The sequence below is a fragment of the Tinamus guttatus genome, unplaced genomic scaffold (assembly GCF_059628265.1).
Source record: "Tinamus guttatus ecotype Peru unplaced genomic scaffold, ASM5962826v1 Tinamus_guttatus_pri_ptg000547l, whole genome shotgun sequence".
Taxonomy (NCBI): Eukaryota; Metazoa; Chordata; class Aves; order Tinamiformes; family Tinamidae; genus Tinamus; species Tinamus guttatus.
Window position 1 is genome coordinate 134,005 of NW_028289081.1, and position 24,351 is coordinate 158,355.

Sequence of the window (24,351 nt, forward strand, 5' to 3'; positions counted from 1 at the left end):
GTAGTTCAAACTATGGGCAGCCTTGCTATTTTCCAAGGTTGAGTTTGTGTGTGTAACACCTTTATTAAATGACACATAAACACTTTGAAATGTTGACTGATGTAAGGATGCTGAAGTGAGGAATGGTCCTGTAATTGGCTGTATGCTTAATAATTAGTACAGTACAAAATGGAGGTACTAAGAGAGGCTTTAATCAGCTTTTTAAATGCTCTCTGTGATTGAGTGTAGTTTGCAGCATAAAACTGAAATGATGGTTTTGCTCTGCTCCTTTTGCTCCCTGCCCTGTGCCTTTTTTAAAGGGGACATGTCACTTTCAATGTATAATCTTATCATGTTTAGATTTGACTTAAATCCTGTCCTTCCTCAGCTGTGCCTGCTAATGGAATCACTCATGCTTTCTTTACAACTGATCTAATAATATTTTCTTCGCTGCTCTCTGGCATTATTTTTACTTTGTAGAAATCATGGAAGAACTGGCAATATAAATCGCATCTGCATTTTAATGATATTGGTGGTGACTTTCTTCTGTGCTTGTGTAACTGGTGGTTATTTGCTTTGTTTTCCCCTACCTCCTGTTTGTACCGTGGTCACTTTATTATACTGGGGCAAGAGGATGTGAGTGACTGCTTCAGGTACAAGGTTCTCTAAAAGGGAAACAGGATTTTCCAATATTGTATCTATTAGCCGGATACCCTTGTGGTTTGTGACCTGGTCCCTTTCAGCATCAAGGCAACGGTGGCTCACCACTGCAAAGCCCTATGAGATTGCCCCACTTCTGGCTACATCCTAAGTGAGTGACTCTTAACATTTTCTTATTTATGGATTTCTACGATGTCTCTCTGGAGATTCATGAATAAATACTTTATATTTAGTGACAACAGGTTTGTTTTTCTTAGCTCCCTTCTGGAGACACCTAGAAAGAAGGCAGATTACATGACAACAACTGCTTCTGTTGGTTCTTTTTTTTTTTTTTTTTTTTTTTTTTTTTGCTTGTTTGTTTTAATTTGTGCAACATCCAAGATGACTTAAAAAGGAAAAAATAAAATAACTAAAAAAAAGGCATGTTGGGTGCCCTTGAGAATAATTATTTTAGATCTGCTATCAGAAATACAAACTGATACCTCAAGAGAGTGAAGTCCATTACAGAGGAAGCAGATGCAATTCCACATTGCTCTTTCTATTGTGCCTCAATTTTGGCCATGGAAAAAGCTAACTCTTGGGATAAAAAGTGCTCTGTTTACACTCAGACCTTGGCATTCTTCCTAAGGGTACCAATTATAATGGTGTTTTTTGTGATATGGGCACATATCCATTATAAGTTGGCTTGCACCCACCAACTCATTTTGTGCAGGCCAGGGAACACGCATCAGATGGCAACGATTCTTGCTCGTGTGCAATGTTAAGAAAATCTAGGTCATTATATGGAATTCATTATTCTGCTGGTAATTGTTATGTTGTGCAATTATATGAAGTATGCTAAGAGAAAGTGCAGTTTCTCAATACTTCACTCCCCCTCCTTTTCTTTTAAACCACAATAATGATAGATTATTAATCATGATTAATACTCAGTTACTATGATTTATAGTACAATGGTGCCTGGAGATCCCAGTCTGTATGGTAACCCTATTTACTCATATAATAGGAAACTTACCTTGCATGAAAGAAGATGTTTAAAATGCAGTTTGACATAAAACTAAAGCAATGTAGAGAACAGAATTGAACTAGCCGTTTCATGTAATTAAAAAAATTTAATAGATACATTTTTAGTCCAACACTATTGAAAGTTTATAGTAAATATATGTGCATAACAATAGAATAATTTGATTGCAAACGTCTTAATTGCTCCCATATTTTGCTTTCTTCCTGAGAAACAATGTCTTCAAGACTTTTCCTGTAGCATTCAGCCACAATCCCTAGACTTAAGGTGGAGTTATGCTTAGTATTGAAATCTGAGAGATGTTGGTCATTCTGCTTGCGATTGTTTCATAGCGTCTGAACCATAAAAATGCTCTAGGAAGCAGAGGAATGTCAAAGGAGAGGATTTAATACTCTACCTGTGTTCAGAAAACCCCATGGGCTTATTTAGAGGCTTTATTAATCCCCTGTCTAAATAATTTATTTATTTAGGGGGTTTGTTAATTCCCTATCCAAAGGGACTCACAATACGCATGGAGTAAGGCAACAGAGTGACTCAATGGGGGGGTCAGGGTCAGATGGAGAACTTCACTTCCTTGAAGATAATTGTTCTTCAACATTTAACTGTCAGCTGTACCTTGAGGCATTTCATGTTAGGTCCTGTGGCTGGGTGCTGTGCAATACTCGGTAAGTGACAATTCCTGTTCCGAAGAGTTTACATCCTAACCTGTTCTGTGACCCACGAGCAACCTGGAAGAAGATGGAAAGACATTTACTTCCTAAGAATGAGACTACTGAGTCATTTTGCAGTGGAGATCCTTACAGAGTATCCCATAGTCCTTTCTGGAGAAGGGGGCGACAGGCTCTTCATTATTATCTCCATCTTTTTCTTCCCCCAGCCAATCTGTCAGTGCATTTATGGTGCTGAGGAGAGGCGTCGTGTCGGAACGATGTTCCAGTTTGCAAAATGGTAACGTCTATTTGTTGTTCTGGAGAGCTGGTTTTGCACGTTGCAGAGCTGACATCTCTGGGAGCACAGCTGAGTCCAACATGTTCAGAACAGCAATCCACCCAAACACCTCCTACTCGCACACTTGGGCCGTTCTCTCCAGCAAATAAAAAAAAGTGGAGAGAGAGCGCCTTGAGTTATTCCTAATAATTCTCTTTAAATGGAATGTCTACCCAAGTATCATATGATACCCTCGTAATTCTCTGGTCTATGAAGTCAATTTATTATGGGAATAGGGAAGATTTTTTGCATGCTTAAGGGAGATAGAAAAAAACAACAAAAACAAACAAAAAAACCCTGGCTATCTTTCTCTGGTGTTTAGTATTAATGTCTTAAATGGTTCCTATGTGTCATAAAAGTGTTACTTTACAATTAGTTTTACTGGGGCAGGGGGAAAGGTATATAAAATAAGGTATGAAAGTCATATAAAGATGGAAGTATATTGACACACTTGCAAGGTTTCATTGTTTGGACAGAAGTCTTCCAAAAATCTCCTTCATAAAAGAGTAAGCTGAGCTATGTGTCCCTGTGTACATTAGGAAAGGAGACTTTGAGGTGTTGTTTGAACATCATTTGCTACAACAGCAGTTCTGTTTTCCTTCATGTGATTGAATCGCTGGGGCATCCTGTATTGCCACTGTCCAGCTATGATCATGGTAGGTCAGAGCTGTAACAAGACATGGCCTGGCTTGCAAAGCAAAATCTCCTTTTTTTGGACACCTCATCTGCAGCCCTGTGTGGTTCTCTAGCCTCTGGGTAGAGTCTCTCTCAGGCTCCTTCCAGCCATTGCACTCATGAAATCCTTCCTTTGGGATGACAGCAGCAGGAGCAAGAATGGGCAAGGTGCATCTCTGTAATGCTCTCAGAAATGGTGTGGAGAACACTCCTTCCCCATCTTAAATGGTTTTGTTCAGTGTGGATATGCCCTTGTATGTCACTTTGCATGGATAACCTATGATGGAAAGTGGAATGATCAAGGCTCCATGGCCAACTCTCTACATGAAGCACTGAGCCTCTGGTTTGTCCATACCCTAGGACCAAATTTAAGATGAACTGTTTGCAGGAGCGTGAAAATGTGAGCATTGAAATTCAGTGTTGCCCAGCTCAAAGTGTGCAAAACCCATGCCTTTCAGAAGACCAGCATGGACTGTGGTTAGTGCTCTCTGCATTTGGGTCTAGGCATGTCCAGCAAACTGACACAGGATGGAGAGTGGAGGACTAATGACTAAAAAGCTAATGTTGCAATTAATATAGTGAAACAAACCTGTTCCAATCCCCACCAATGCCCTGGGAGGGGTGCGGAAAGCAGGTACTGCTGAGCTGCTCTCTCCTAACTTCTCTTTTTTCCTCAAGGACATCTCCTTTTTTATTTATTAGATTATTTCATTTATTACAGTAAAAATGTTCCATTTGCTAAGAGGTCACTGAGCTTGTAAGTTATCTATACAAAGACTGTTAGTGTTTCTGTTAGCATTTATGTTTACTTTTTACTTTCTGTTTTTTGAAAACATGATTTTTCAAAGTCAGGGGGAAGGGAAATTCACTTTTTTTTTTCTTTCTCCACTCATTAAATATTTGTCAGGACTACAGACTTGAAATTCTGATTATTAAACAGGTGGCTTCAATGATTTCCACAAAGCAGAATATCCTGGCACCTTGTCCAGGCTTCTTGCCTGGGATTCCCCAAATCTTTCTGCACTGAGAGCAGTGGGTGGAAAAGCTTAGTGCCTATGCAAAGTCAACACTGTCTTTGGGATTAGTCTATAAATTTCTAACACGAGCAAACAGCTCTGTATTTTCCTCTGTGCTTAACAGGTGTGTTCTTCACTCTGAGGCTGCTCAATTTACATGCTTTTGTTGTCATGTGTAATATGCAATAGGTATTTCCTTTTTAGTAATCAGACTTGCCATCATAAAAGAGATAGAGGTTGTTTGAAAGCATGACCAGGATAGATACTGTCATTTTGTAGTCTTTTGTGCACAGGTGGAGATGCCTGTTTCCGCCAGAATAGATGGCAATATTCTGCTGCTTGCAAAAGTCTTGCAAATGAAAATCCAGCAAAGGAGTGGCTGGCTATCCATGGGGTAATTCTCCTCTGGAAGTGTGCAGTCAATTTCCATTTAGGCTAATTACACTTAAGGAGCCCTTTCCTATAACTAATGAACAATAGGCATAACCTGTTATTACATAACCATAGGCATGCACATTAATACACTGTCGAATTGCACTACCCTGTTAAAATGCTTCCTCTACAAAATTCACTGGAGATTTTTGAGACGTTTGCTGTAATTACCACTAGCATGGTTTCTAATTCATTTAATTTTCTTTTCTACCTAAACTGAGCATATAAGTGTGTTTTAAGAGATTGAATAAATAAATTTTTAATTATAAAATGATGTTATATCATACATTATTAATAATAACCAACAATGTGTAATACATGTTTATGTATGAATCCATTACGAAGATGAACTAGTATATATCAGTCCTAAAACAAGGTCCTAATTTATCCTGTGTTTGTGAATGGGGGAATGCCATGTTTAAAGCAATTAGGGAGTTATAAAAGCATCAGACTGACAGTGGGTAAAGCATCGAGTACACTTGGTAGTTAGGAATTCTTTCATTGCCTATAGCAAAGGAGGAGACCTTTGTTTGCTTTTTATTGGTTCCAGCAGTTTGTGAAATTCCACAGTTGGAATGGTACAGATATACAGACTCCAAGGGAGGGACAGCATGATGAAGATAGTCCTGATGGGCAAACATGATAATATTTTTATCTTAAAAAAGAAAAAAAAAGAAAAGAAAAAAAAAAAAGGTATTTTTCTTTTGTACCATCTCAGCTTCCATTCAGGCAGTTTTGGGGAATTTGGTCAATTATTTTCTATTAGCGATAGCAGATTTCAGAAATCTCCAAGGCAAGTTCCAGGCACTCACTAGTCTCATGACAGGACTCAAAAAGGCTGCAGTCAATGTCACAGTCACAGTTGCAGTCATTGTTGGTTTGGTCCTCATTGGAGGTCTGGTAGTATCTATTGGATGGACAACAGGTATCTATCAGCCAATGTTCACAGGTATCAGGCAGCATTATAAGAAAGTCCCAAAATTGGCAGAACAAGCAGGCCAGGATAAGTGTTGCACATTCATCTAAGGAAAAGGAAAAGCAGGAAGATGTAAGAAAAAGGACGTGCTTGTCTACCCAGGTTTAGGTTAGTGTGACTACATGTAAATGAGATGCAGAAGGTAAAGATCCCTGAAGCACACAAGGAATTTCACTCAGCAAAGATATTCTGGTGGAGGTTTTGTGATGCCACGTGTTCCACCTGACCCACGGACACTACATGGGAATTGATCATCATGAAGCTCGGAATTCAATCGTTTTTATTTGAACAATTCTTCTCTATCAGTCCTTTATGATCTGATTCGATTCTTGTTGGACGTTTTATGTGATCACCTAGTGATATTGTGGAGAGTGGATCAGATGCTCAGACATGCCAAATCTGGTTCTTGGCTTTATACATGGTCATTCTGGATGCAAAGAATCTTGTATAACTCATTCATAAATTAATCTTTATCCGGATGCCATATCTAAGATGACTTTATGAGCAAGACTAGATTCACACATATGGGGGGGAAAAGCATAGATTCATCATCTGCTTATGGTTTGATTTTTGTAAGTAGTCTAATAGTAAAAATGTTTAGTGACTGTTTGATTGCTTAACTACAGAGAGGAAATAAAAGCAGTGGTGAACAGCATTTACACAGGGCAGTGTGGTGATCAATATTCAATCTAGGGGCTTTCTGCTTCCTCACTGAAAAGGGTTTCTTGCCTTTTTTTAGTCGGATTTGTTAATTTATAAAGGAAAAAAATAATGTGAAAATTAGTATCAGCTATGTATTAAAAATATGTGTATATATGTTTGAGACATTTTCTTAATTTCCAGCCCTGAGTAGGATATTAGCAACAGTATCCATCTCTGTGCCCACCTGTTTCAACATTCCTACAGGAACCACTCAGTATTTTTGAACAGATATTCCTGACCTCTAAGCACTGTAATGTGAGTAATCTAGAATGATGTAATTCTTCACATCATTTGTATTTTTATTTTTGTGGTCTGATTTTCGTTCATTTTCTAGATCATTTTGATCCATCTCAAACACGTTTAGCACTTTAGAAAGATGGAAGCAGTTTGGTTGGGCAGAGCAATTTTTTATTTTTCTTTCTTTCTTGTGGCTTTCCACTGATTTGGTTTCTCATCTGGCTACTCTTCCACCATCCCCATCCTCTGAGGCTTTTCTCAAATTCCAAGTAGTGACACTGTCTCTTGTAACTCCCACCCCAGCTCTAGGACCGTCTGCTGGTTTGGCATTGCACCACTATGAAAGGACATTCATACTTTGAAAAAGGTTGTACCAAGGAAGCATGGGTTCTGTGTCACTGGCAGCTTTAGGGACTGATGGGCAAACATTTATTTACACTGAATTTATCACTCTCTGAGATTAGAGGAAGTATAGGTCCATTTGACCTTTTTATCATGAAGCATTCAAAAATCAGTTATATTATTCTCAGTTCTTCTAGGTTTCATATGCTAAAAGAACAAGCAAAAATGGGACTGAACTGAAATCTGTCTTGATGGCAAAACAGGCACAGCTTCAGAGTAGAAGAGAGATACATCATTCTTGCCTTAAAGATAGCTGGTTGTTGCAGTCAACTCACAAAACTCAGGGGTTACCCAGCTGCTTTCTGAGAGATCAGATCGCACAGGTAACCATGAGGTACAAATGTATAGTACTGCAGGGAGTTATGCTTGCAAACGTCAACATTTACCTGCATGTATGAGTGCACGTGCACTCCCATGGTTAATAAAGCTGGTCAGGTTTACTGCCAATCTCTTCAGTTCAGAAGTTTCACCTGTAAAGTGGATTTCATGGAACTGAACCTTTGCTTTAGGTGTAGATGTGTGTCTATAAGGCCAAAATTAATGCTCTATCTAATGAATGACTACAACTAGCAGGATATCTCTGGAGAGTCATTTTTACATCTTCCAAAAAACATAATCCCACCCTTTTGCTCACCAGCTCTGTTCTCTCCTCTTTATTTGCTTTTGTTGGTCTTTGGAGGCCTTTATGCTGGTAGCTTTCCTTTACTGTAATGCGCAATCCTAAAGGGCAAAAACTTTGCCCTTTATATTTGTACCCCTCCAAAGTCAATTAATTACCCAGGCTTCAAATTTCAGCAGTTGGGGAGGATGCATTTGGATGCAGCAGTGATTGGAGTAGGTGTGAGATTCTGCCTGTGTGAATCCAGTTGGAGTGCAAAGACCCAAACCTTTCAAATTTCTTTTTCCTCCTTGTTTTTGGAAAGGAAAAATGCCTTCAACAATATGAATATCTTTTCATTGGTTCTTTCAGGAAAGCATATGGTTATAACCACATTTTTTGCCCTAGGATGACTAACTGTGAAATAACTCATTCAACTACTTTGGTTCTGTTGTGGCATTTTATATCTCACATAACATAAAGTTCACTGCCAGGAAGTTTCCAGAATTATGCCTTTTTCTTTTCTTTCTTTATAAGAAAGCTTTCTTGATGAAAAACAAGATTAAAAAATCATTCCTGCTTCTTTGTTAAAATGAATCAGGTACAGCAGGTAGCAAAAATAAATAGCATGTGATTGAATTTCTTTCTAAGTAGCATATCATCACCAATGTTATCAATTTAAATTCTTATTTAAATATGTCAAGATCTATTTAAGTTCAGACAAGCACAACTAACTTAAGTCACTTGCATAGGATAAGAATGACTAGATTTTGGTGATACTTAGTAAATTCATGCTTATATTTTTTCTAAGTAAATGAACTGAAATAATTATAAAATTGAAACATTTTATAAGGTGACACTGCTGCATTTAATTGTATGAAATTTACAGTGTAGAAAATGTAATCATTTTATCCAGTAGTCCATGGTGTAATTAAGAATATTCTTTTTAGCTATCTTATATTTATGAAATTTCCTTTTTACACCTGGATATGAGAGATCAAATTCAAATTATATATCAATTAAGGATTTTTTTTTGCTTTGAAGATCTGTTTTCTAATAACAGTTCTTTTTTTTTTTTTTCTCCTCCCCCTGAATGTGTTAACCATAATGGTGCTTATGTAATCTTAAGAGAATAGATATGATTCTTATGGTTCCATCCAGAAAAGGGAGCACACAAAAAGCACAAGATTTTAATAATAAAGTAATGTTTCAGCACAGGGTCTGTGATGTGCAGTAAAGATGCTTTTAAATTCCCATCAGAGCACACACCATGAACTGTGATAATGGATGTAACGCATTTTGCAAAATCTGCATGTGTGAGGCTTTTTTGTCCTGTTTTAAGTGGGGTAATGTATATAAATAATAGATATTAGCAATTAAACATCCATTCCTATGCATTCATTTATATATTTGAAAATAAATTAGCCACAAACTGCATAAAGGAAGATGCAATCTCCTGTTTTCTTTTCTGTTTTCCCTGCTGTTTGTGAAAAGGCATTATTGCATTTATCTCAGTGAGAACAATGACCTCAGCTCTCATTCTCTACATTAGCAGATTAATTACCACAAAAGAAGAACTTCTAACAATTTTGCCAGCTGGTCTGGACTCTAAATTTTCCTACTCTTTGCTGGTGGCTGTCAGCTCACCCTCCATTCTGGCATACAAGTTTCTTCATGACCTGGTCAGGTTTGACTTTGGTGAGACCTCTGAGCTTGGATCTGCTGCTCTTTGAGTCCTGGATCCAAAAGAAGCTACGATTTCCTTAGCTAATGCTGTTCTCAAAAGTTGTCTGTGCACCACTGAGCAGGATTTGGCCTTCTGTGTATGAAATAAGCAGTAACTTGTCAGAATGGAGTGAGCAGAGTATGCAGTGACAACCACAAATCTGGCTTCCTTTGGTTTCTTTGGCTGACGTCCAGTGCTTAACATTATTAATTGAGCACAGACTGTTTTTTTTGTTAATTTCCTTCACTTTTAGCTTTTTAAGGAGTATGAAATCTGTTATTTGCATCACATGATAAACACCTGTGTGCCAGTAATGGTTGAAGGGCCCAATCCAATAGTCAGTAAATTCAGAAAACACTGCAGCTCTGGACAAGAGGACGAATCTCTTAATGCAATAAGTATTTCCTTTCCCTGATTGAAATTAAATGTGTTCTAGAGGGTATATCAGAGACATTCCTTTTATTACAGGATCAGTGATACAGTAGAGATCATAGTTTGGAGTACTATGGTTTATTATGTTATATGCATTTAGTAGCTTTTGATACAGGGATTGTTAATATGATTAATATGATATATATGATATATCCCAGCTGCACTGGATTTAACATCCTCTAATCCTTTATTGTAAAAGGCACAAAAAAAGAAACTTAAAGAAGGTTTCACAGAATAAAAGTACTCTTTTTCCACATGTAGGGGAATAACCAGCAATGGCTCCTGACATGCTGGTCATCAGCATATTTCCATTTAAATAAGGAGTTCTATACTATTTACATTATCAAGAGTCATGGTGCACAGTTAGTAATGAGTGTGCACAATCAAGTCTCTTCCTTAGCTATTGGTTATAGTACTGGTTTGTGAAACTCTTACAAGTAGTAATGTAGGTATTTAGCACCTTCACTTATGAGCTCGTGGTCTTATGAAATAGAAAGGAACCGCTTTCTCACTGAAAAGGTAAGACAACTCTGATTCATAGCTGCAGGGCAGATTTTGTACTAGCATCTGATACTGCTCATTTGCAAAAATGTGCTATTGGGTTTCTGCTGCAAGTTTAGTTTTAACTACCCTTCATAGTGCTTTGTTTTCAAATATACTGCAAATTTTGGAAAAGCATATTGAACTATCTAAAAGTCCTATCTCTACAATGTGCCGTTTTGGCTGAGGGAAGGTCTAACAGTTTCATATTAGTCTCAAGACCACAGTTCCTTTAGGAATAGCAACATATGCCAAAGTTTAAGGATACAGTGCACCTTTTATACTTAACAATAAGCAAGTGTTTAAGTACCTTACTGAATGCGCAGTCTACTGCAGAAGCAGAATATAAAGTAACTTCCTCATCATAATCCACATGAATTTGGCAATAAGGGCTACAGAAGGATGATTTGGTGATGGGTCAGCAGAATGGCGGTGTTGCATGCAATGGTCTACTGCTTCATATAACCAATGTCCAGAGCACTACACACAGCGTTTGTTCAGCAACCACAGCAGCTGTTGCAATAACAACAATAAAAACAACAGCCCCTGCTATTGGAGAGAAGGAGGTGCGTGTGTATGTTTTCTGATACCAACAGATCATCTCATTGGAAATGTCTGCAGAAGTACAAAGGCTCTAAGCTCTTCTGTGACTTTAATATCACTGATGCTTTAAAATCATTTTCAGATTCTCATCTGCCACAAAAGACATCTGCAGGGCAACCTAGTAATGCTTTTGGCTATACTCTTGAACTTGCTGTTTGGCATTTAAGTATTTATTTCAAGCTAGATGTACATAGTGCTCTTGAAATGGTCATTATTTAGAAATCAGCTTAAATGCAATCTGTTTTATAAAACATACCGTCGCTGTCTCTCTGATGTACTGATGCATCATCTTCAATGTAGGTGAATTTTCTGCATTTCCCCAGGGAAGAAATGGATGATGTGCTAGAGCCTGACAATTTCTTCTCTTTTTCGGTGTCCTTTGAAGCATCTGTAATGCTGAATTCTGAGAGAGGACTCATAGCAATACCTTTCATAGGCTTTTCATCTGTATGCTTTTCATTTGTAAGCTGGTTATCTGGCAGGATTTAAAAAAAAAAAAAAAAAAGTGGAGTGTTTGTGAGACAAAGATCCAACAGAATCACACATGCAAAATTTCCAAGCCTATAGCTGTTTTATTCCAAGGCCTAACCTTACTTGCCTAATGATTTCAATGGGACTCTTTTTTTTTTTTTTTTGGTGAACTTTCAGTCTAAGACTTTCTCTTGAAACCTGTGGACTTAGCAGTTGAGTAATAATTTCATTGCATAAGATAAGACTAGAGAGAGAAGAGAATCATTGCCTCTGAACTCTATTTAGGGTGTGATGATACCTTAAGTTTAACTGGTGATATGAAAGAAGACAAAACAATTATCTTGCTGTTTTTCAACACCAGCTCTGTTTTCCTAAATTTACAGCCAATAGTGTGCGTGTAGGTGGTACCTAGATGCAGATGTGCCAGCTCACCATGGCTCATAATCTTCTTTCAAAGAAAGCCAGATGGTTTCTGTTTAACATCCAGGTTCATTATTTCATAACTTCACCCATACTTGTGGTGTTGGCCTGGAAGTCAATTAGAAGATGGGATATTTCACGTGCTGTCAGTTTGTCAGAGAGGCAGATCAAAAACCAGAGGGAGAGCTTAATTTTAAGACCTGAGTAGGCAAAAGGTTAAGAAGAGTTCTGAGCTCAATTTATTCTTGAAGAACTTCTCAAGCACAGATAAACATGGGTTGATATATAGTGTCACTCACTCTCCAAAGTGATCAAGAGGCCAAGAAACACATTCATTCTCTCTGCTGCTGGGATGATAAAACCTCATCAGTTCTTATCTACAGCTGATTAACTCCAACACCTTGCATCAAGTACAGCCTCACTCTTTATCTTACTTAAATCTTGCGATATGCTTGCTCTTAAGCTATATACAGAAAATCAATCATTACAAACACCTCAGTTCTGTAAACATTACTTTGAGAGGAGCAATAAGTGCACAAAAGCAGACAGTCTGCTTTCTTCTGCAAGAAAGATCTGAATATCTCTTGCTTTCCACATATCTTTGATACCTTCTGTATTCTAAAAAAAGGTCCAAGAAGAGTGATTATTTTTCTTAGCCTTAAATCATTGCTTTAGGAATTTCTGGCTTGATTTGGACTTTCAACAATGAGAAGATCCTCTAGGAAGGAAATGTGGATTGTCCCTGTCCCAGAGAGTTCAGGGTTTGGCCTTAGGCAGGAAGCAAATAGTGAGGTAGGCAGAAGTGGAAGGAAGGAAGAAAACAAGTACTGGTGGCACAGAAATCAATCTTGTAAACATGAAATCATCATTTTGCAGGTATTATGGCAAACAAATAATAAAATGAGAATGCTTAAGATGGTCTTGGGTGACTACTCTGGGCTGAGGCAGTACTGCACAAAGCACAGTGGTGCTTCCTTGCAGTTTGCACACATGATCCCAGAAACCAGCATTCTGGGAAAGGCAGGTCTGAGATTTTGCTCATTTATTATATTTTAATATTATAATTTGTTGATGGTTTCTTCCCCCAAAGCAGGTTAAATACAGGTTTCTTGCCTCTCTGACTCCTTGACAATCTTCTTGAGTACAAAATATGGAAATTCACACACTTTGGCTATACTTACAAGCACTGCAAATGCAGTTTTGCTGTGTTTATAGATCAATGACACATCACAGTTTTCCCTGCCCTTTCATTCAATAATACACCATCTCCAGGAAAGGCTGGCTAATTGAAGTAGCAGAGCTCTGGAGGAAGCAATGGCTGCCTCATGCATTGGTTTTATTGGATAATAATTGATTTGCAGGTCCAAAAGTCATAAACCCCACCCGTTATTTGGGTGTCAGTCTTGCAAATGGATCTTGTTCATCCAGTTATAGTTTATAGCAGTATATAATGTATATACTGCTATATAGTATACTATGTATTGGAGTATATAGTTTAAATTGCAGTGTATCTGTTGAGTTCCTCGTTTTTGCAACAATACAATTGCCCACAGAATCTATTTAAGCATTTAACAAAATAGAGTGGAAAAAACTCAGACACAAATAGTCAGTAAATGCCAGACTAACATTTACTGTATCCACTGACTTCCACTATTCATGCTCAAAGTCAATTTTTATTCTTGAAGTGCTGTTGAAGAGAAATCAAAACCAGAAATAGAAAGGCACAGACATAAGCTGAATTTTTCAATACAGCACCATCAAACAAAAGGGTAACAAAAGCTGTCACTCAAGGACTCTTCTGTTTGTTAAAGCATACTACATCTTTGAAAATACAGTGCATTTTAGTGTCAGACTCTTAGTTTGAAAAGCTCCCTTTAAGTAATGTTATACTTGTCTTGCACAGCTAGATCAAGTCTTCATGCAATCACCGTAACAAGCAACTTGCTATGACAAGCGAGATCCTTGCTTCCAGAAAACAGTGCGATAGAGGCTAAAGCAGTGTACAATTATAGGTCTTCATTTCATTTTTATGCAATTACCCTCAGTTCAGCTGTGGGTCCATCTCCATTATGTCCTTTATCAATTTAATGTTTGTACAAAGTGTCTGAAGAAATAAAGATTATGCTAGACCAGCGTAAAAAAAAAGTTAGCATTTTTTTTTCTCCTTCTTTTACCGTTTGTTGCTGTAAGGAACAGTAATAGGTTTAGAGAATGGAACAAATAAGTGCAGCCGAGAAGGCTTTAAAAGTATAAAAATATATCATGTACCACTGCTATTATTTATGATTACTTTTAAATGCAAAAAATGGAAAAATTAAATTATGAATAGAAATGGACAGGAGTTGAAACTTCACAGCTGTCTTCTAAGAGACTAGGCTTGGAGTTCTGCATGGCCATAAATATAAGGGATTTTTTTTTTTTTGACTTGCAGAAATTGCCCACTGCAGTGAATTAAGAAGTGAAAAATAGGTGTATCCGGATACCACTGATATTTCAGATGATTATGGGTTAGACTTGCAGATGGGACCATGATGCACCAGTGTTAAAACAGTGTCCTGGAACAGTAGGTGTTGACCTAATTCTCAAAATTGTGGCCTTCTCCTTGCCAAAAAAGCCGGGGGGCCTGGTCCAGTTCAGCCCTTTGGTGGGGGGAAGAAGATAGTTTGCTTGGTTTTGTTGTATTGACCAAGCCAATGGTGACTACCTTGCCAACAGGACTGTCTCATGTGAATTTTGGACCCTGTTGCATCTGTTTTAACTTCATGATTTGGATACCTAGCTGACTGCAATGCCTTCTATAGGCTCGCCATAAATCCGTCGCAGGACTAGCAAAGAATATTTTGGCCTGGATCCTAAGCTCTGACAGACATGTTTTGATGGACTGCATACCAAGCACTTCAACTAATATTTCTTGCTAATTATACCATATATTAAAGAGAAGGAAGAAAAAAAAAAGAGAAATGAATGGAGCCAATGTTTATGTGCAGCTTTAGCTGCTTTTCATACAAGAAAGAAACACAATCCCTAATAAATTTTCACCTTCAACATTTCTATTCATTATAATTTTTACCGTGATGAATGAAGTCAGAGCGGGAAAGCGGGGGGGGTTCATCTCAAAATCTGTTCAGTGAATGACTGAATTTCCTTCTTTCCACTAGCTCGGATTCAGGAAGACAGGAACAGATGGACACAGGAAGAAGAGGGAGGCAAGCGGGGAATGAAGATGCCGGGTAAGGAACAGATGGATTCGGAGGAAATCGAAGGGGAGAGTGAGCTAGGATGGTAAGAGAGTTTTCCCCTTGACCTTTAAGGAAATCTGTGTATGCTAGGGGTCACCTGGATTTTGCTTTGGGACACATCTGTTCTCTCATGGTCCCAGGGAAACGTCGGCAAAGCCGGTACGCAAAAAGGGCTGGGTATGATGAGACTCCCAGACATCCCAACCCAGCTGGAGCTCATGATCTTGAAGAGGTTTCCTGCCCCATGTTTGTGGTTTGAATTAGGTACTCAAAACAATTTATAATTTTACCCATTTAAAACAAGTCATTCGAGATGGCCTGATTTTCAGAATATGCTTAGCGTCTGCATTGAAATATATAGTCCAACTCACAAGTCTGAGAAAATCTTGACTATGTTCTTAATTCTATTAAATTGTCTAAATGTAGTGCATTGATTCTGGCTTTGCTAGCTACAGAATGGAAATGTGAAAGTTAAATATTGGCCATGTGTGTCCTTCCCTTTGAAGAAAATGGGAGCCATGTGCACTCACCTAACAGCGGAGTTTGGCCCAAACTATGATTTCACAGCTGGGACCTAACTTCAGGAATGTCAAAGCACTAAATGGTTCAACCGGAGTAACCTGATCAATGTTGTATTTTCACTGTAAGTTTGAATTGCACACACAGCAGAAGCAGAGTTAGCTTTCCTCTCTCTCAAAATCACCTTTCTCTACCAAATTGATAACAGAAATATCAAGTTTTGTTCTCATCAAACAAAACAAGTAAGATGGCAGTAAATGTATGTCAAATAAAATGCACAACATTACATCCTTTTTACTTTTTGGAGACTGTTTAAGAAAATGGCTTCATTAGTTTTGACTGAAAAAAAAAAAGATTCCTTTAAGGGATTTCAGTACGTGACACAAAAAATGTTAATATGAATGATCAAGACAATGGAGGTTAAAACTGTTTTGAAAATATGTTTCTTTTATAGATCTCAGCTGTTGGAAGAGTTACAGAATAAATATACAGTAGTGCTGACATTCAGTGCTGTTTCATCTTAGCAAAAGAGTTTTTAATAAAGAAAATTCTTTTCAAGGAATGCTTTCTGCAGCCGGTCTTCAAAAAGAGGTTTTTTCCCCCTCCTAGTTTAATAAAATTAAAGTAATTTGTCATATTGATATGTCGATATGTTTTTCAATAAACTTTTTCACAGAGTTTTTTAAAAATTCTCTTCACTTTAAAAATTATAATTATATGTCTTCCTCCCACTTTGAAAGTGGCACAAGGTGCTCATTTGCAGAGCTCTACTGTTCAAATCTTCACTGAGAATAGAAATGTCATGACTCAGTTAACAATGCTTTATTATTCACATTGATCTTTTTTTATAGTGTTCTTTATCTCAAAAACATTGTAAATCAGATATCTTCCTCCCACTCTTTTGTTCATTTGCAAATTTTTATTATTCTAGTTTAAAAAAGCAATGGAGTGTCAAGAGTCAGTGTATATTGTTTATGTTCTTTTTTGCTTTAAAATTACTTTTAACTATAAAAAGTAAGGATGCACAGCCAAGGAAAAAAAAAAAAGGATGCTTAAAATAAAATTTGGAGCAATAAGTGCAAATTTTATCTTGTATGCTTACACCTTAGAGTTGTAAGGAACTTTGAAATAAGGGGGAACAAATATTTTATGAAAAAGCTTTTTATGTGTTAATTCAAAAGTCCCTATTGTTTCAGAAATCATTATCTGCATTAGAGATCAGACATAATTCATATTTTCCAGCAAGCACAATAGCAAACCTTGCAATCACTTTTGCAGAGCATTCACTGAATGCTTTGCGGGTGTCTGCCCAGAGACCTACTCTTTCAGTTGCTCGGTGCCTGGTTCTTGGGAGCTCTTGGCCAATGCACATGGATATAAATCACTAGATTTTTCTCAAGAACTTCACAGCAGCAGCTTATTCCTAACCTGGCGGGCTGGGTACCTGCTCTTACAGTGCAGATGCAGGATCTGCAGCACTGGTAGGATGTTGCAAAGTTGGTCCATGGATTCTATACAGTGATACAGCCCTCATGGAGGAGCTGTTCCTCAGTCTCAGGATTGGTTTCTAGACTGGATAGTCTTCCAAATTCTGCCTCAGACCCCCTTTTCTATCGAGCTTCTCTTTAGGTCTCTATTTATGTCTTAGTTGTGTTGTAAGTGTATGAAATTGTCACATACACTCCATGAAATAAATCAGTAATTGGGCATAGGCCAGTGAGGAGAAGGCTCTTGTGGCATTTTATGACCTGCTTGCTGGCAGGTAAAGTTTTGGACCTATTTTAAATTCATTTCTTCCTATTTTCAGTCAGGACATCCTGGCACCTTCTGTAACTCTGTTAGTTCTTGAAAGCCCACCACCCTCTTTTGAATTTTCCTAGAAGGTGAAATTAAGGCCTATCCAGGTAGGGTAGGTGGTTTATACACAGGTAGGGTAGAGACAAATATACCTCAGCACTTACTGGTAGCTACTTATTATATTTCCATGATAACTTGAAACTATAAAATTTTCTTTCTTCCTCAATGCAGAGTGTGAAGGTGGAGATTTTGATGCATTATCTTCTCTGAATTGATCATGTTATTTTTAAACTAAAGAAAATACAGATCTTATTATTATTATAGTCCTTGCCTTGGCAACACTGCTGCATTAATTCGGTCCTCCTTCCTTCCTCTCAAGGTTAATTACTCGCCCCATCAGTGAGGTTAAGACTGTCTGCCAATATGATCAGGTTCAAAAGGCAAAATCCTAACCAAAATGGAGGAGCCAGAAGTGGGCAGTACTTTATTTAACATACTGGCACTGTAACTAAAAGTAAATCCACCCTATGGACATGCTTGTGTAATAGCTCACTATGTTTAGTTTGGAAAATTTATAGATAACATAAAAAGAAAATGTTGTGTTTATTACAAGGATTTTTTTCCACCTGAAACTCCATGTCATTAAATCCAAAAAATACTTAAAATTGTAGTTTTAATTGTTGTTGAGTGCTATCTTGCAAAAAGTGCGGATATCTGAAGGATTTCCAGGCACAATTTGTGAACTTTACAATGCAAAGACAGAGCAGCATCTTCCTTTATTGTACCATGGTCTTTGGCAACAATACCTCTTTTTGAATGACACTGGAGTTATATGCTTAGAGTTTATTCCCAAAGCAGATATTACGCATGGTGATGGCCACAAAGACATCCTTGCATGGCACTAATGGCAGAGGAACTTAGAGGCTGTCAGCATTTTGATTTGGTGGTGGGGAAACACCATCAAAACAGCGTGTTTTCTTAAAACATATCTGAACATTTTAAATGCTGTCAAATAGAGCTGCAAATCACAGAAGATTCAGCCTCTCTCATGGACAGTCCTTAAAGCTCTGCTCATAGTAAATTGGCATATGATAGTACATGAATACAAAAAAAAAAAAAAAAAAAGGACCTTCTAATAAATTATACAAGCTTTTCTGTGATTTGAATCTGATGAAGCATGGCAATCTGTGAGCGTTTTGTCTTTTACTGATTCTCCTAACAACTGCTCCCATTTCTCTCTCAGCTGCACACGGTACTTGAACACAGCTGGGAGCTGGACATCTCTTAATAGCATTTGCATTAATCTTCCTGCCATCTGACCACCTCACTGGGTGCTGCTGAGCAGCCTTTGTTGAGTGGTGTTGGAGAAACATTTGTTTAACTCCGCAAAGGCCTGTTCCAGGATCTGCAGATGTCAACGGGAAGACTTCCACAAAGTTCCACAGACCAGACTCCAGAACAACTTTGCACACGATTGCCTTCTGCAGGCAAGGTTGTCTTGCTTCTGAAGCATTCTAGTAGGCAAAATATTTAGCAATTTCTGAAGCAGAAAAGGATGCATCCTGCTCTATCTTTTGCCAAAATATGTTTTATAGGCAACTCCCAAGCTGCAGAACATGTATTCTGAGGGAATGCAGACTGCACTCTCTACTTTTTAATTGCATGAGAGGTACTTTTAAGACAGGGCACTCTTTTCTACTCTAAGGAAAACAGGGTAAGACTTTTGCTCCCAGGATTTAAATGTGCTTTTCTCATTGTGCAATAGAAGGGCATGGTTAAAACTGCAATCTATCTTTCTGGGTAGTATGGGAGATCTTGGAAATGCAAGATGCCTTTCCCTGTGAATATTTAGTTATTTGGAGCAAAACACTGTTCTTAGAAAACAAGAGTCCTTAAGGACAAAGAAAGTTGCCTTTGTAACTATGGTACAAAGTTTGCTAAAAGGCTGCTTGTTCATTTGAATGCATGAAATATTTGATTCAGCTTGGTCACAAGTGGAAAAAGGTAATTTCTTTTCACCATGACACCCTCACTAGTTTTGTAGTAATATTGGAAAATGCAGTATTAGCACAATTTATTCATTCTATGGGCTTTCAAAGCAGCATGCCAGAATTCCTCAAATCTGATTGAAATGCCTAACCCTCCAAAATCACTGACCATTCATTTTCCAATGAACTGCACTCACAAAGAATTTTGCTCAAGGCTTATGACAAAATTAGTGTCCAATGCAAGCAGTGAACAGCAGGCCTGGGATGGAAAAGCAGAGATTTCAAGTTGTTAGATGGTAGACTGGCATGTCTGTGGACCACATGAAGGAATTAAAGACTGGATTTGTCCTAGTTTAGGCTTCCCTTGGCCCACTAGGTCTGAGCTGAGGCCCACATGGGACCTAGGACACGGCCCAGGAGAGGAGATTGTCCCTTTCCTCAGTGCCACGAGGTGCACCCACACATGAAAAGTTTCACTGAGATTGGTGTTCAAGACTCAGGTGAATAACCCTGCAAAGCAAGGAGGTCACAACCAGAGCCTGAGAGGGAAAAACATGCGAAAATTAAATAGAAAAAATGTCACTGTTTTAATGCTGAGATTGGGCAAAATTTAACCCCCATTAATCCTTCAGAGTAGTGACTCTGGTTTATTCTTTTTTTCAATCTATTCTGTATTCAAAGCAAGTACTTTTTTTTTCTGTCACTATACCGCTATTGTTAACAACTATAAATGTATTAAAAACACAAGGGCATTTTAGTATGTGTATTGTGCATAAGAAATATTGTTACATGACAAGCTCCAATTGGCAAGTGAAAAGAGGTTTTATTGAAGGAAATAGCAGTAGCAAACAGTGAACTATGCAGAATAATGGTAATTGTTCCTTTAACATTGGCAGCGCACGTTCACTTAATATGACTGCTCCTCTGTCTCTGCCTCATCCAGACCCAGAGGACCTGTTAGACAAGCAGGCAGCCACCTCTCTCTGGGATCAAGCTGTCAATGCAAACTTGCTTTCTTTCTATTTCTCGGAGCTAAGCTATACCCCCAGAGCTCCAGAAGCTTTTCCTGAGTGAAAGCTTTAAAAAAGCTCTGTTCTAAATTACATCACACGAGCTGTTCTCTTCAGACTGACAGAACAAAAGAGAGTGGGGGGGGCGGGGGATGCCAAAAGTACCATCTGAATGACTTCTGTGTTGCACAGAATGATTTACCTCTTCATGGTCTCTAATAGCAGACTAACATTGTCATGACCTTGCCTACCTGATGCCCAGCAGTGTCCTCTAACTAGGTTCCAATCAAAGAGAGTTTGCATCATATATTTGCCATACATATAAGTACAGAGTGGAGCTGCTGTGCACAGTCTTTGGGCTTACAACAACAGGATGTTCAGCACTTCATTTACCATTTTTTTTCTTCTGATGACTTGGTCTGTAATGCAATTAGCTCATTGATGCTGGAAGAGCCAACCTGGAGCTGTTGCCTAGTCTGGTGTGCTCAGCCTCTAATCAGCCCCACTTGTGACTTTAGTGAGGGAGGACTGAGTGATCCACTGCAGACATCTGAAAGACCTCTTAGGTTGGCTCCATATAACCATAATGATTCAGCTCTATTTTTTGGAATGACAGGGGATTACTGCAATCATTATAAATACATGGAACTCAGAAAGGTGGGAGGACTTACCAGAGTCTTCAAGGGGTTGTAGGATGGAGCCATCCAGTTCTGGAAAACAAAATTAGAGAGAAAGGCTTCACCAAGTGGAAAACACTCCTCAGTTGATCAGGTGGGTTTTGCTACCCTCTGTAAGTTTGCATTCTTAAAACGACTGTTTCAGCTCAAAACTGTACTGTTATCACAGGAAAGAGAAAGGTTGAGCTGCTAAGGGGCCTCAGGGGTTTAGTCATTTAATTGACTTCACAGCATGGAGGGGAAAATGCTATTACTAAGAGATACCTCTTCCCTTAAAGATCTGGCATCCTCAGGCCTCTCACTGAGACCTTTTTCTTTCCCAGAGGACACAGCTGGTTTCCATATGCTTGCAACAACCTGTCTTAACCAGAAGAAAGGAGATAGAGGCCCCAAAGATCCTGGCTCACTAATACAGCATTCATCTTGAAGTTTTTGGTGAGTAAAGCTTATATTTATGGTGGTTTTTGGTAGTTGGTTTGTTTTGGTAGCTCAAGTCTGGAGTTGTCTTTGCACACCTGGTCAGTGAAATGGTGTTGCCTTGTTTGGTAAGGTACCAACTTAATGCCTGTTAAAGCTGAGGGAATGCTTGGCTTCAGGGTGTAGTATTCCAGGTATTATATCTGCCTCTTACGCTAAATAGTGAAAATCTATATTAGGCAAAGTCTTAATTTGGGTAATTTGGACTGAGGAAAATGGCAATAATGAACCTGAATACTTATATATATTTTATCACATCCATGTTCCTACCAGTGCTAAATATCAAGATGCTAGGGCCTCAGTATTTGAAGTTAGCAGAGTGAATTTAACATACCACTATAATACATGCGGTGTAGCTTTCTAAATCATAATTTAGGCGTAATAAGCTGGGTACAAGTTTAGCTCATCCATCTTAATTTTTTAGTTTCAAGGTAGAGCTGTTTTTTTAAGTTTCTAGCTATTTTAGGGTTTTTATTGTTTTTCATTACCATGACATATATGTATCTCTCAAAATCAATAATAATGGGGTCTATGGCAGTATGTGTTTCCTTCTGCTTGAAGGGGAAAAACCTAGATATTATCTAAATGAGGGATTATATACTTGGGTGGCACTGCTGTGCCATAGTGTGGGAATTTGTGCCATGCAGGTAGATAGAATGATTTGAAGTCTCTCTGATAAATCTGTATTGGATCTGAATGTGTGAACTGGGGAAAAATACTAGCTCACCATGTAAATCTCAAGTTGTGTTTGTAATAATGGTAACCAGAAGCTTGCCTGATTGTAAAAGAAGGAAATTTGATCTCGAAATGATTTTGAGACAATAGACAGGATGCCTCAGCCCTATTTCCAGTGTTGGTTGTTTAAAACATAAATGATCTTTCATCAACAAGGTTCCCGATGACATGAGGACAAGTGTGCCTGTAGGCCAAGACATTGTGGGTCTTTTTGATGACACCCCACCACAGGCAGGCCCTACATACCTGGACAGGTCTTGTGCGTAGTTCTCTTAGAAGAGACTAATTTGTTTATGCTACTGTGCAACCCATGCTACTCTCTGTTCATACCCTACAGCGACTCACATCCTCTACTGCTCTGCCTTGTGCCCTGTTAGCTACTCGCTTTGAGGACATATATGATGGGATTATGTGCTCTTGTCTGGACCTAGGTCCGCTTTCACTTTGAAGTCTGCGGATGATTTTTATTTTCTCTTTCATTCCACTAGTAAGTGCAGGCTTTCTTCTAGCCATACTAAAAAAGAGAATGGTAACCTATGCCTTTCTCCATGCATTTATTTCAAGACACAATTCTTCTAGGAAATGTGATTTGTTTCTGTCTTTCAATAGCAAATGGCAATGATTCAGGCTGTGTCTCTGCCAGCCTTCTAAGTGGTTTCAAGGAGTTTATTTAAAGAGGGAGCATTTCACTTCTCTCAGAAAACGAGGCAGCTCTGAGGTAGAAATGCAAGGTCCAGTACACAGACAGTAGAATCACCAGAGCCTAGAAAGACTTTCGAAGCGTGTTGTAGATGAAACCTCTGAGATCCACCAGTAATACTAAGAAAGGCTAGCAAGGCCAACATTGGAGACAGCTTTTTAAACCCTGACTGTCCCTCACTGAATGCCTAGACTGACCGTGAATTCTGCCTGTTTAGAGTGCGAACAGGTATACTTCCTAATCATATATGATTGTCTCAAATCTGAAGTTAAGTCTCTAAGTTAATATGCGCACTGTAAATGCAGTTGTTAATGTGTTTTGTGGTTGCCCTGTTAGACTCCAGAAAGCATCTTAGATTTTATGCAGTTAACTTATGCTGTTACAGTTTGACCACCAGCTAGCCACAACAGCAGGATCAAGCTTTGCAGAACCTCGGCTTTCTTCCTAGACTGTAGTTTTCCTTCCCTGCCAGCTCTGTTTTCTACTATTGCCACTACCCTTCCTCTATTTAAGGAGATTAACAATACTAAATAGCCCCTTTTAAAAAATAAGCTGTTTCCATTTTAACCTGGGATTTTTTAATGCTATCTTTTACATGAAAGATCTGTGCATGTATCTGTTTTAGGTCTTATTAAGCCAATCATTTGTTCGAAGACAGGTAATACAGGTACTCTTGCTCTTAGTTGTGTGTTTACTGGAATTGCCTGTTTCAAAAGTTGGTATGAGCTTTGGTAATCTAATTTTTGCTCTGTTGGAGGTGGTGGAAAGATAAAGATAGGAAATGAATGGTGCCATGTGTGCTGAACTGTGATTTTTTTGTAACAGGTGTTGTCTTGTAGTCAACTGGTCATCAAAACCTTTCTTGGAGCAGCAATAAACTAAAAAAAAAATATTCAGGAGAATATATCAATTTTCAAAGAGTAAAGAAAAATGTAGCAATTATTGTGATACAGGTTTTCAGTCTGTTTCTGATTATCCATTTGGATGGAGAGTTAGGGTTTTAATTGTAAGGTTAAGGAATCCTTTTTATCTCTCTCTTGCCTCCTAATCCTGTGCTAGACAGTATTGTTTTCTGTGCCTTTTGTCTTCTGGGAAAGGAGACAATCCCTGGCTCATGTGAACATCTTGTTAAAGTCTGCTGAGGATTAGGGGGTGTGACAGTTTTCTTGCTGAGCCTTTTTATTGGGGATTTTTATGCCTGTTTTTCTGGGAGGTCTTTGAAATGTTTTTTATGTAGCAATCATTTCACTCCTTCTTTGTTGCCTCAAATGTTGAGGCCGTATTCTTCTCATCTGTTCCTGTTTATATTCCATACTAGCTGGTCATAACTATTTG

At 38.3% G+C, this 24,351-nt stretch overlaps 1 protein-coding gene across 1 annotated transcript in view; it reads right to left on the bottom strand.

Moving 5' to 3' along the window:
* Nucleotides 1–5,457: 5,457 nt before the first annotated feature.
* MDFIC2 (MyoD family inhibitor domain containing 2) overlaps nucleotides 5,458–24,351 on the bottom strand; it is a 39,119-nt gene continuing 20,225 nt past the window's right edge. The window contains exons 2-4 of the mRNA XM_088534323.1: nucleotides 21,099–21,137; nucleotides 11,240–11,458; nucleotides 5,458–5,789 (exon numbers count right to left, since the gene is read on the bottom strand). Coding sequence (XP_088390449.1) covers nucleotides 5,530–5,789; nucleotides 11,240–11,458; nucleotides 21,099–21,137 — 518 coding nt within the window. The 3' untranslated portion in view covers nucleotides 5,458–5,529. The remainder of the gene's footprint in view (nucleotides 5,790–11,239; nucleotides 11,459–21,098; nucleotides 21,138–24,351) is intronic.